The 13,540-nt window shown below is 38.2% G+C and overlaps 1 protein-coding gene across 1 annotated transcript in view; it reads left to right on the plus strand.

The window, feature by feature from the left end:
* Nucleotides 1–11,782: 11,782 nt before the first annotated feature.
* The window catches only part of jhy (junctional cadherin complex regulator), an 86,434-nt gene continuing 84,676 nt past the window's right edge, over nucleotides 11,783–13,540 (plus strand). The window contains exon 1 of the mRNA XM_028810395.2: nucleotides 11,783–12,315. Coding sequence (XP_028666228.1) covers nucleotides 11,912–12,315 — 404 coding nt within the window. The 5' untranslated portion in view covers nucleotides 11,783–11,911. The remainder of the gene's footprint in view (nucleotides 12,316–13,540) is intronic.

A 13,540-nucleotide genomic window follows, 5' to 3' on the forward strand; every position in this document is an offset into this window, starting at 1 on the left:
AACAGTGCACCCTGAGCCAAATCACGAACGCAAATATGCACAGATCTACGTGTTAGATCCAGATGACGCAATCTATCAACGATTTTACTACAAATGTTGTGTATAAAGAAGTATTCCAATAGGTCCTTCTAATGTGCCATGCTATGGGTTCTTTACTTCCTTTGTTCGTCATCTACACCTTTACACTCCAATATATCTCATACATTCATCAATGTATTTCGGGTTACCCAACCCCGGGGGTAGGCGAGCGAAGCGAGCAGGGGGCGGAGCCTCCTTGTATGATAAGGAGAGACAATGAATATGTGAGCAAAAAGAATAACATTAATGAAAGTACAGGGGAAGAGAAAGTGAGGGAGGCCAAAGATGATGTGGATGGATAAAGTAAAAGAAGATCTGAAGGCAAATAGCTTGACTGTAGAGCAGGTACAAGAAAATGTTGATCAAGCACGTTGACCCCACATAGAAGTGGGATAAGAGATACTGTTATCTAAAGATTTCATTTTTACCAGTGTATATGAAAGTGACTACACATGCAGGTTTTTCACCTTCTATTAATGCCTATGCTGCTTTGTTGTTACGCATTACCATCACATTTATCTTATCCCTGTTGACGTACAGTCCAAAGTCTTTGCTAGCCTGATGGATTTCTGTCAACTATATCTACAGGTCTTTCTCCTTTTCTGGCAAAAAGATTTTATATCACCCACAAATTGGAGAGCCTTAATGTTCCTTTCCTGTATCACCATGCCTCCATGGTCTTCTCTAGAATTATTATAAAAAGTAATAGGGAAATTAAATCTCATTGTCTACTGCCTATTGTTTCTCTGTTCCATCTGCTTACTCCTTTCATGGTCTTCACAGCAATCATGACATTTCTACAAACTTCTTGTTACCCCTATCAGTTTCTCTGGAGTTCCCATACTTGCAAGTGAAAGCTACAATCCTTCATGCCACACTGAGTCAATTGCCTTCCTGAAGCAGTGTTAAAGGTTTTTTGACTTGCTTAACATTTCTTCAGCAGTTAACTGAAGCATTAACATCTATTGTATAGTGCTTGTATCCTTCCTGAATCCTACATTTTTTTTTCGCTCAAGTTATTTTTAAATGTGCTTCTCAATCTCTCCTGCTGGCAGTTAAAGCTATTTGTTTGGTAGTTTGAACAGTTTATCAGATCTTCTTTATTTGATAGTCCCACAAGGTTGTGGATTTGCACCAGCCTTTCTGCAAGTGGCTTGTTTCCCATATTTCACTAGAGATCTTGCATATTTCCTCTACTATCTGAGGTCCCCCTGCCTTAAATAGTCCTTTTGGTATCTCAACAATTCCACTGCTTTTGTTATTTTTGAACTTGCTGATTGCACTCTCTACTTCTGATTTCAATATTCCACCTTCAATGTTTGCTTCCTTTGGCTTGCCATCTCTTTTCTTCAGGTTTTCTAAGATATCAGTAGTAACGTGTTTGTAGCTGCATACGGCCCTTTGATGTGATTGGCCCCTGAAAGAACTTACTCCACTTTGTCCTTAATGGCTCTCATGACTGGCTTGAATTCTCACTTCAGGTTCTTAATCATCCTGAATGCATCTTGTATCTTGCAACTTCCAATAGTTTTATCTATTGTATGACACTTATGATCAATCCACATTTGCTTGCCTGATGCTGCACGTTCCTTAACAACTTTTGCTTTTCTTGGTTCAACTTCAATTCTCTCTTGACTGTTCATCTTTTTCCCACCAACTTTAATGCTTTGCTGTATATCCAATGCTTTTGTCCTTTTTTCTAGACTTAAGAGTTTTACTAATTTTCAAGCTCTCTACAATACATTTTGTCACCTCATCTTTTTTTCTCTTGTACTGTAGTTTAATCCTATCATAAATCACCGCTCCTCTCCACCATTTGTTACTTGTTTTCTCTTGAGCTGCATCTTGTTGCATAGCACTAGCTGATGCAATTTTTGCATTTGGAAAGCTTCAGCATTGTGGTATAACCTTACTGAACTTCTTTTCAACAAGGATGAAGCTGACTGGCTATCTGGTGACTTACGCTTTCCTGTGGCCCGAAAACTCATTTAGAAAAATGCTTTGTTAATAGCGGAGGTCTTGTGAAAAACATTATTTAAAAAAAAAAAAAAATTAGGACAAGGTAAATAAAAATGCATTGAATAATTATCTTTTAACCAGTTTATTACTTATCCGGTGCCATGAATCAAGTGCTATCTTGTGAGGGCGGATTCATATTCTAATAGCGGCAATGTAAGCTGTGCCAGTGGATGATCATTTGAAGCCTTAGACGAGTAGTCGGTATTACTAGACTTAGAGGACCAGGAGGACTAGGGTGTTGTACCGTGTTAGCCATTATGAATGTAGAGAAAAGACAAGCAAAATGACACCTTTTACTGGCTAACTAAAAAGATTACAATATGCAAGCTTTCAAGCTTGCCTGAAGAAAGGACCAGGAGGGTTATGGCAGAGCACAAATCCTTTGGTCCCCCTGGAGCATGCGCACTGGACTTTCCATAAACGGTGCCGACTCAGTATCACTAGAGTTCGACGAACGGTTGAGAGAAGTGGTTGGGGAGCACTCTTTCAACACTAACATCGCAACGGAAACCTTTATAATTAATATTCATCTATTTCTTGGCATACCCGGCAGACACGTTACTTGATTGAGAAGACGTTGCTATTATATTTTTCCTTACCAACATGGCGTCAATTTTGTACCGACACGCACCAGGCTGTTGTTTCCATGGCAGCGACACTGTTTATTGAAACGCAAGGAAGAGGGACTGTTCCAGGAAATTGGTGAGTTTTCAAGTACTTATATATTTATTTATTTGACACCCTAACGCACATTCCAATATCTATACATGTCCTTTGATAACGGCCTTTCTTGTAAAAACTTAAAAGTGCAAGCAAAGCTCCTTGTAATTTCGCTATCTCGTACTTTCCTTGTAGCAGGTGAAGATTGAGAGTTGAGGTATAAACCGACACATATTTAGCATTTTACCTGTAAAATCACGATCGGTATAAAACATCAAATAGACTATGTAAAGTAGCCAGACTGAGTTTAGAGACACTGTAGTTTCGTTCCATACGTATTCCTCGCGGTTCTGTTTTTTAAAATGTTTATGCCTTGCCGTGTACAGCTACATGCTTTTCAGATTTCATAGCGTGCTGGCACCAGTGACAGGGGAGCACTTTGAATTCAAGTGAGAGTGGGGAGTAACTAAAACAAGAAAAAAAGAATTTAAATACATAGAACACACGAAATTATCACAATAAAAACAGTACGTATGAACACTTGCACCTTTTGCAAATCGACCCTTTTACTTAAACAACCTTTTAGTCTCTTTCAAAATAAACTGTAGATAGACAGATGGATATAACTTTATTTGCCTCCCGTTAAAATGTGGCTTTTTACACAAGCTCAATAAATAAATACATAATCAGATAGACACACACACACGTACGCACTATGGTCTGAACGTACACCAGAATGACTGAAAAGAAAGAAAATTGAAAAGAAAATACTTAGCTGTCACAGTCACAGTGAGGGATTATACAGGCGTATTTCTGAGGTATAAAGAAGCCCTGGTAGCGTTTCTTGACACATTTCTGCTAAATAATTTATTGACTGAAAGTCACTGGTTTTGTGTGTCTGAGAAAGGATGTGCAGCATTGTTCAAAATGGCACTCAGTTTTGTTTTAATTATCTCCTTTGCTACTGCCTATTGTTGTATTTATAGCCTGATGTGTACACAGTGAAGAGAAAAAGAGACAGGACTGTTCCTTGTGGTATTCCAGTGTTACACATATCCATATCAGAAACACAGTTCTTGAGTTTCACAACCTGAGGGTCTGCGTGACAGATAGTCCAGTATCCAGGATAACATATGTTTCATCCATCCATATATCTCTGAGTTTACCCCCGAAGAGGGGTGGCTGGATGGTACTGAAGGCATTGGAGAAATCGAAAAACATAATACTCACAGTGCTGCCAGATTTGTCCTGATGAGAATACTCTTACTGGAGCTGATAAATAATTCTTCCACTCCAGTCTATGATAAGCAATCAGCAGTGGGTCCAGGAGGTCTACCACAAAAGGACTAATATAGTCTAGGGCCATCTTCTCAAAAGCCTTCATGGTGTGAGACATAAGTGCCATTGGTTTGTAGTCATTAGGTAAAGAGGCACCTGCCACTTTTGGAGCATGTAAAATGTTGCTTCTGATTTTTTCTTTCCCCAAGTATAAGATAATGCTAGTAAGAGTTTTTGAGGAAGAACGCTAGCTTAAAAAAAATAAAGAAAAAAAATAGAACATTACTGTGTTGTATAGTGTGTTATTTATGCATAGTGTCATTGATATCAACTATTGAAACAAAACAGCCAGAAGAGCTATCAGTTGCTTCTCAGTTTTCATTATGCATTTTTTAAATAATAATCTTTTTTTTTTATTGTTAAACTGAGTACTAGTCCTATTTGAATATTTAATTTTGTGGAAGCATAGTTGTACTTTGATATTTTCATGTCTTGGCTGGAGTTCATTCTGTTTGAATTTTATATCTTTTCCTCAGGTTTGTCTAAATTTAACATTCTGAAGACTTACTTTTTGGTGAATTGATGATTGAAGCTTGTATGTGAGTCCAGGTTCACTGCGCTGAAAAGATATCTCATCTACAGTAGAACTCATAATTGTCTTGGTTCTGTTGCTGCAATGATAGACTCTGGTTCCCTGCCACCATTTAATGAACAAAGAAGGCTCAGAAAATGATTTACAAAATAAATTGCTATATAAGAGAAATTGGCTTAAATTATTTTTGAAAGTGGTGGAGTAGTAGCATAAAATTGATTCCTTATTCATGTATTACTTTTCTGAACCTGATTGTAATATTTTTTAGGTCACATGGAATGCAAGCTCATCTTTGCAGCAACGGGCACAAACCATAAACCAATTATTTACTTGGTACCAGTCAATCATAAGGCCCCACTTGCTCTCACTTGTGCAGTGCCAATTTATAGTTGCCCATCAACATGACTTAGACACTTATACACATAAAATAAATTCTACATAAATACTGAGAACATGTAAATTATAAGAAAAGCAGTGAATTGATTAGTATTTGAATTCAGGATCCAGAGGACTTAGGTATAGTCAGATAGGCTCCAGCACCCATTGATCCTGAATTGAATTATACAGGTTTGAGAGTGCCCTGTAATGTATTATTCTTTTTAGCTGACTCCACAATAAATATTGGGTGGCCGAAAAAATATCCCATATTCCTTAGCTTTTTAGATTGTACTATGTAATGAAGAACTGAAAGGTGGTGTATGATTCATATTTTTCATTTACGTAGGACTTCTGCTGTAATGCTGTTCAAATTATAATAACTTTCATGGGTAACCTTTGGTTTATTCATGTAAAAACTAGTCTAATAAAATTTTCCTTCATGTTTTTATTTATTAATAATTTAATGGGTTCTCTTCTCAGAATACTTACCCCAATCCTTAACAAAATCAGAGATTTCTTTGAGCTTTAGAAAAATACCCAATGGACTTAGATTGCTTTCAGGCTGGTGGTGCAATGATTCTTTAATAGAAAATTTTATTGAAATAATGTATGTAGTTTTTAATTTACTTATTATATTTTGTATGTTTCATCCATCCTAACAGCATTATAATTGTCAAAACAAACTGCAAAAGTTAAATTTTCACATGATAATATGTTGTGATGTCTGTTACAATAGTTTTGTGGGCATTTTTTGTGCTTTACCTTGGTGGTTAAAGCATTGATCTTTGATCCAATGGCTGCTTGTTCAAAGTTGAGTCAGTCAATACATATATATATATATAATATTAAAAAAAAAATATATATATATATATATATATATATATACTGTATGAAATGGAATTCAGTTTGATTTAGAAAGGTGCTATTGAAAGCAAATTCTGTAAATTATTTCTTCAAATGCCTTCTTAGGTCTAAAGGTTTTAGCAGCTGATGACTGCTAGATGTTATGGTCTCATGCGGAGTACCCCTCTTGGTCTGCACTATAGACGCTGGAGACAGCACAGCCCACCACACCTTGACTGAATTTATATTGCCTTTATTTATGTTTCCATAGTCAGATGCACACTGTTGATTTATCATATACAGTATGTGTGGTTTATGTGTACAGTGGAGTCAGTTAAGTATTCAGACCCCTTAACTTTCTGCCCTCTTTTTGGTGTTGTAGTTTTCTTTTTATATTGATTAATGTGTCAATTTTGCCTGTCAATCTACACTCAGTAACCTGTAATGACAAAGTGAAAACATCTTTTCAGAAAGGTTGCAAATTTATTAAAAATTGAAAACTGACTCATTTATTTAAGTAGGTGCATCTTGTTTGACTTAATTTTCCTTGAGATGGGCTCCAAGTCAAGTTCTAGACACATCTGTGGGAAACTAAATTCATTGGAAGTTGTTTAGAAAGGCACACCACACTTCTGTGTAGGAACTCTCTCTAGATCTCCATAATCTGTATTATGTAAACATAAAAATTTATGTTAATAATGAATTTCCCCTTGGGATTAATAAAGTATCTATCTATCTATCTATCTATCTATCTATCTATCTATCTATCTATCTATCTATCTATCTATCTATCTATCTATCTATCTATCTATCTATCTAATCCATATGACTCAGGTGCCGCCGCGAGTGGCAGCTATTCCTGCAGCTCCGTGTATGACTTTATTTTTCTACCTTTTTCTCTATTTCACTGTTAACTCCTACCACTTTCTTTTATGTGGACTCATTCCCTGGACACTGTTTACTACTTGGACATGGATTTTTACACGCTGAGACTCGTCTATTCAAGTAGTTAGCTTCAAGTGCTGAAAACAAATGCCCACGCCAGTGTGGTTCCCTATTTACCTGACGAGGTAAGAAGGCCGTATCGTGGCAGCAGAGCCGGTGCTAAGATAAAAGCCAAGCGTTTAGCGAGAAAGTGGCGCTACAAACCTTCGGTGCCTTCTGTGATCCTGGGAAATATGAACTCACTACCAAATAAAATCGACGAACTAGCTGTGCTGGTGAAAAATGTCAGGTCCCACAGAGAATGCAGTTTGTTGCGTTTTAGTGAAACGTGGCTAACAGCTAACATCCCAGATGTCGCCCTGACGTCACATGTGATGAAGACCATGGAGTGGCTGCTGCTTCACCACCTGAGGCCACAGGTCCGTCATGCTCTCGACCCTCTGCAGTTCACATACCAGGAGAAGGTGGGAGCGGAGGATGCCATCATCTACGTGCTACGCCGATCCCTCTCCCACTTGGACAGAGGCAGTGGTGCTGTAAGAATTATGTTTCTGGACTTCTGTAGCGCCTTCAACACCATCCAACCTCTGCTCCTTAGGGACAAGCTGACAGTGATGGGAGTAGATTCATTCCTGGTAGCATGGATCGTGGACTATCTTAAAGACAGACCTCAGTATGTGCATCTCGGGAACTGCAGGTCTGACATTGTGGTCAGCAACACAGGTGTGCCACAGGGGACTGTACTTTCTCTGGTCCTGTTCAGCCTATATACATCGGACTTCCAATTCAACTCGGAGACCTGCCACGTGCAGAAGTTTGCTGATGACACTGCTATCGTGGGCTGCATCAGGAGTGGGCAGGAGGAGGAGTATAGGGACCTAATCAAGAACTTTGTTAAATGGTGCGACTCAAACCACTTACACCTGAACACCAGCAAAACCAAGGAGCTGGTGGTGGATTTTAGGAGGCCCAGGCCCCTCATGGACCCCGTGATCATAAGAGGTGACTGTGTGCAGAGGGTGCAGACCTATAAATACCTGGGAGTGCAGCTGGATGATAAATTGGACTGGATTGCCAATACTGATGCTCTGTGTAAGAAAGGACAGAGCCGACTATACTTCCTTAGACGGCTAGCATCCTTCAACATCTGCAATAAGATGCTGCAGATGTTCTATCAGACGGTTGTGGTGAGCGCCCTCTTCTACACGGTGGTGTGCTGGGGAGGCAGCATAAAGAAGAGGGACACCTAATGCCTGGACAAACTGGTGAGTAAAGCAGGCTCTATTGTAAGCATGGAGTTAGACAGTTTGACATCTGCGGCGGAGTGACGGGCACTCAACAGGCTCCTATCAATTATGGAGAATCCACTGCATCCACTGAACAGCATCATCTCCGGACAGAGGAGCAGCTTCGGCGACAGACTGCTGTCACTTTCCTGATGCACTGACAGACAGGAGATTGTTCCTCCCCCACACTATGCGACTCTTCAATTCTACCCTTGGGGTGGGGGGGGGGTTTGTAAATGTTTACATTATTCAAAGTTATTGTCTGTCTGTATACCTGCATTGTTATCACTCTTTAATTTAATATTTTCTTTATCAGTATGCTGCTGCTGGAGAATGTGAATTTCCCCTTGGAATTAATAAAGTACTATCTATCTATCTATCTATCTGTCTATCTGTCTATCTGTCTATCTGTCTATCTGTCTATCTGTCTGTCTGTCTGTCTGTCTGTCTGTCTGTCTGTCTGTCTGTCTGTCTGTCTGTCTAATCAAATTATGTTTGAGGCATGTATCTAGGCAAGAATTAAAAAAAAAAAAAAAAAAAAACTTTTTGTGTTCCATTGAGCTAAGTGACCTCAATAATTGTTAAATGGAAGACATTTGGAACCACCAGGACTGTTCCTAGAGCTGGCAATCTGACTAAACTGAAGGGCTGATCAGGCACTGCTCATTATTAGCCTAATACAATCCCTGGGGTGAAGCATGATGGTTGCAGCATCATTCTATTAGGTTCTTCTTAGCGACAAGAACAGGGAGACTGGACAGAATTGAGGGAAGGATGAATGCCGCCAAATATGGAGAGATCCTTGAAGAAAACCTGCTCTATAGTGCATGCAGCCTCAGACCGGGGTGACGGCTTACCTTTCAGTCTGATCATGATCCAATTCATACAGCCAAGACAACACTGGAGTGACAGATCTTTGACCGTGCTTGAGTGATCCAGCCAAAGCCCAGACTTAAAACCCCATAGAACGTCTGTGAAGAAACCTGAAGATGGCAGTTTACATACGCCTCCCATCTAATTTAACAAAGTTTGAGAGCATCTGCCAGGAAGAATGGCATAAACCACCAAAATCCAGGTATGGAATGCTTGTAGAGACTTATCCAAAAAAGACTCAAAGTGGTAATTGCTGCCAAATGGGCTTCTACAAAGTCTGAATACATGAAGGAGATATTTCAGTTTTTGATTTTTAATTTATTTACAAAACTTTCTGAAAACATATTTTCACTTTGTCATTATGTTTTATTGAGCATTAATTGATGGACAAAAGGCGGATGAGTTTAAATACTTGGGATTAACAGTACAAAGTAATGGGGATTGTGGAAGAGAGGTGAAAAAGAGATTGCAGGCAGGGTGGAATGGGTGGAGAAGAGTGTCAGGAGTAATTTGTAACAGACGGGTATCAGCAAGAGTGAAAGGGAAGGTCTACAGGACGGTAGTGAGACCAGCTATGTTATATGGGTTGGAGATGGTGGCACTGACCAGAGAGCAGAAGACAGAGCTGGAGGTAGCAGAGTTAAAGATGCTAAGATTTGCACTGGGTGTGATGAGGATGGATAGGATTAGAAATGAGTACATTAGAGGGTCAGCTCAAGTTGGACGGTTGGGAGACAAAGTCAGAGAAGCGAGATTGCGTTGGTTTGGACATGTGGAGAGGAGAGATGCTGGGTGTATTGGGAGAAGTATACTAAGGATAGAGCTGCCAGGGAAGAGGAAAAGAGTAAGGCCTAAGCAAAGGTTTATGGATGTGGTGAGAGAGGACATGCAGGTGATGGGTGTAACAGAACAAGATGCAGAGGACAGAAAGATATGGAAGAAGATGATCCGCTGTGGCAACCCTTAATGGGAGCAGCCGAAAGAAGAAGAAGAATCGATGGGCAAAAATGACAAATTTATCCATTTGAAACTAAATCTACAACACATTATAATGTATAGAAAGTGAAGGGGTATGAATGCTTTTTGAATCCACTGCATATTAGAACATTAGAACAATTTTAATGAGAACAGGCCATTCAGCCCAGCAATCTTTTTTTGTGCTTATGTTATATGTACAGCATGTACAGTTGAAGTCAGAAGTTTACATACAATTAGGGTGTATTCTTAAACGCACTTTATAACCCCTCCACAGATTTTATACTAACACACTATAAATTTGGCATATTGTTTAAAACATCTGCTTTGTGCAGGGCAAAAGTAATTTTTTCCAATAATGTTCACAGATATATTTCACTTTTTTGACTGTATCACAATTCCAGTGTTTGGCAAGTTTACACTAACGGTTAATATTTAGTAGCATTGTCTTTCAATTGTTTAACTTGAGCCAAACATTTGGGTAGTCTTCTGCAAGCTTCTTAAGATAAGTTGCTGGAGTTTTGGCCCATTCCTCCAGACATAACTTGTGTAATTGGGACAGTTTTGTAGACCTCCTTGCTCGTACCCCACACATTTTCATTCGGATTAAGGTCAGGTCTTTGTGATGGCCACTCCAATACCTTGATCTTGTTGTCCTTAAGCCATTTTGCCACAACTTTAATATGCTTAGGGTCATTGTTCATTTGGAAAACCATTTGAACTGAGCTTGCTCCACATCCAGGTTCCTACGTTTCATCTGATGGTAATGGTTTGGGCTCCAGCTCCCATAACCGTTATCTGGATTAGATATGTTTGATAACGAAAGGGCTGATGGACATTTTAAGCTATTTGGTGACTCTAAATAGATATTTCATAGAGTGGGTGTTACAGTGAGAGTGCCTTCTGCTGGATTGACATCTTGTTCCATGTTGATTCTTGTCTTGCACCTAATGTACCTGTTAAGACTCTGGCATCTGTGACCCTGAGCTAGTTTAATGAACTTTGATAATTGGTAAATGATATTTCATTTTGATTGGAGACTCTAAATTGACTTATTTGAGAATGTAGATGCATAATTGAGTGTGCCTTTTGATGGACTGGCACTATATTCAATGTAAAGACAGCATACCTTGCTGCTGCTCCTCTCTGCGTAAAATATCTTCCCACTTTTTGAAAATTTTCTCACTTTCTTTCAATGCATTTTATTTTATTGTGCTATTCAAGACTGCAATTTAATAATTTCTAAACTGATAGCCTATATACTAGCTTACAGAAATGATGTTGTTTGTGTGTTTTTTTTAAACATTTTGTGTTTTTGTATATTTTATTCCTGCTTATTTTTTTGTAATTCTAATTCATAACTTTGCATTTCATATATTACTGTAATCTATTATTTGATGTTTTTTGTATTATTTGATGTGTGAAACTTGATATTAGTTTGTATTCCTTGTTAATTATTTAATCTTTACTGTGATATTTTTTTTACCCTTCTGATTATTTATGAAGCACTTTGAGCAAGAAAGGTGCTTTATAACCAAAATGCATTATTATTTTACTACTAGGTTCAGGATGGGTTTCTTTTCTTTTAGCATGTCTTAGGTAGTATCAGGCACATCCATCCATCATCTATGATTATGCAAAACTGGAATATGCAGGTCTAGAAAATAAATGACTAAAATCTCATCTTTTGATAATAATTATTCAGGTCAGGTGTAAGCCCATTTTGAGCCCATTATTGCTGTATCAGGTTCAGGCTCAATGCACTAAACTGTCCTGGATAGAGCAAAAGAATGATAAGAGAATTAATGCAATTTCCAGTATGCATACTAAAGTTTTTCACTTTTTTTCAGGTGACCAATAACTCATCAGATCCATGAATGAATGAATGAATGAATGAATGAATTTTTGTATTTCCAAGACGTCATGCAGCTTTCTTTTGAGCTGCAAGGCATCTACTAGCATCTTGGCCTGACATAACCAAGATATGGATAAGATCAGCCCCACTAATCGCAAAAAGATTATTGAACCAGGAGCTCCATACACAAGGCTGCCAGAGGTACCAGAGAGTCCTCCTTCTTTAGAAGATGATCTCCACCTTAGTCTACGAGACTCTCTGGAATCAGACACAGAGAGTCTTGCACAGGAACGCAAGTATCAATTTGATCTACAAAGGAGGATCCACCAGACAGAGAAGCTGGTTTATCGGGATGAGCCAAGTGACCACAGTAAAAATGAAGTAGAGTATGGGAATGATGACAATGAAGAAGATAATGACAATTATTCTATTTATGATAGCTTAGAAGAGCCTACTCTCAGCTACCTTCCAGGTGATATACCAGCTTATAAAGAAAATGAGCTCATGCAGCTGGATGACAACAAGGAATCAAGGTAAGCTACAGGACTCTGTTGGATAGTGTTTCCTGGGGTATATACACCACACCACACAAAAATAATACCAATAAAAGAAAAGAACCCTCACAAGCTAATAATCCAGTATACAACATAAGCTTTCATTTTAGTCAAATTCTAAGTAATAAGGTGGGAATATTTTAAATTCTTTTGAGCTGTGAGTAGTTCTCCCAGGCCTTTATCCATTCATTACCTTTTCATTAAATGAAACCATTTAATTAAATTCTCAGGTTGTTAGTAGTTTGTTATGACTTAGTAGCAAGGACATTTGGATTTAAACCCCAAAGCTGCAGGTCCAGTTCCAGCCACTGCTTTACTGTGTGACACTAAGATAGTTCCTAACCTGCTTGTGCTTCCAGTATAAAAAATATCCGTAAATAGTTGTAATGTCTCCTGATTTTGTAAGTCAACTTTGATTAAGGCAAACCTCAAGGCATCACTTGAAAGACTCATTTCTTCCCCACCAAGTGAATTGCATCACTACCAATTTTAACCTCTGCTTGCTTTTTGTTTTAATCTTAAAGGAAAAGTTCAATTTTTTTTAACTCAAAATTATTTCTTCATAATCAGAGTATATGTTAATTTGCTGCATGAAATTGCATTCTAAAGTAAAGCATTTTATAGTAATTTTAAAAATACCTAACCTGTTCTTATGTTTTATTATGGAAGTAAAGGACAACGGGGTCCAACATGAAAATAAAAAGCCTTTAAACTTAATGAATATGTCCACTTTTGAAGCAGCAAGGGTTTCAATTTAAGCCACATGCCTTCCGTGTTTCTGAGTTGTGATTGTGATAACAAAAGTAAACTGGAAATAATGCATTTTATCATAGAGTCCTGATGCTATTTTCTTGAGATAAGGACATATTGCTTGCTTGCTTGTCTGCAGGCTTTGTGGATGGAGTGTTGACCACCTCCACTCCCTAATTCACCAAATTTCAGAAGCTTCAGGCTGCATATTGAGCTAGTTATGTCTTTTCATTTCTGTTTGTTCATTGGTTATGTTATATAATTACTTGTATTAAAAGACAGAAAAATGTTCAGATATGATTATTTTAAAGTATCTATCTATCTATCTATCTATCTATCTATCTATCTATCTATCTATCTATCTATCTATCTATCTATCTATCTATCTATCTATCTATCTACAGTGCATCCGGAAAGTATTCACAGCACATCACTTTTTCCACATTTTGTTATG

This window comes from Erpetoichthys calabaricus, chromosome 9, assembly GCF_900747795.2.
Source record: "Erpetoichthys calabaricus chromosome 9, fErpCal1.3, whole genome shotgun sequence".
Classification (NCBI taxonomy): domain Eukaryota; kingdom Metazoa; phylum Chordata; class Cladistia; order Polypteriformes; family Polypteridae; genus Erpetoichthys; species Erpetoichthys calabaricus.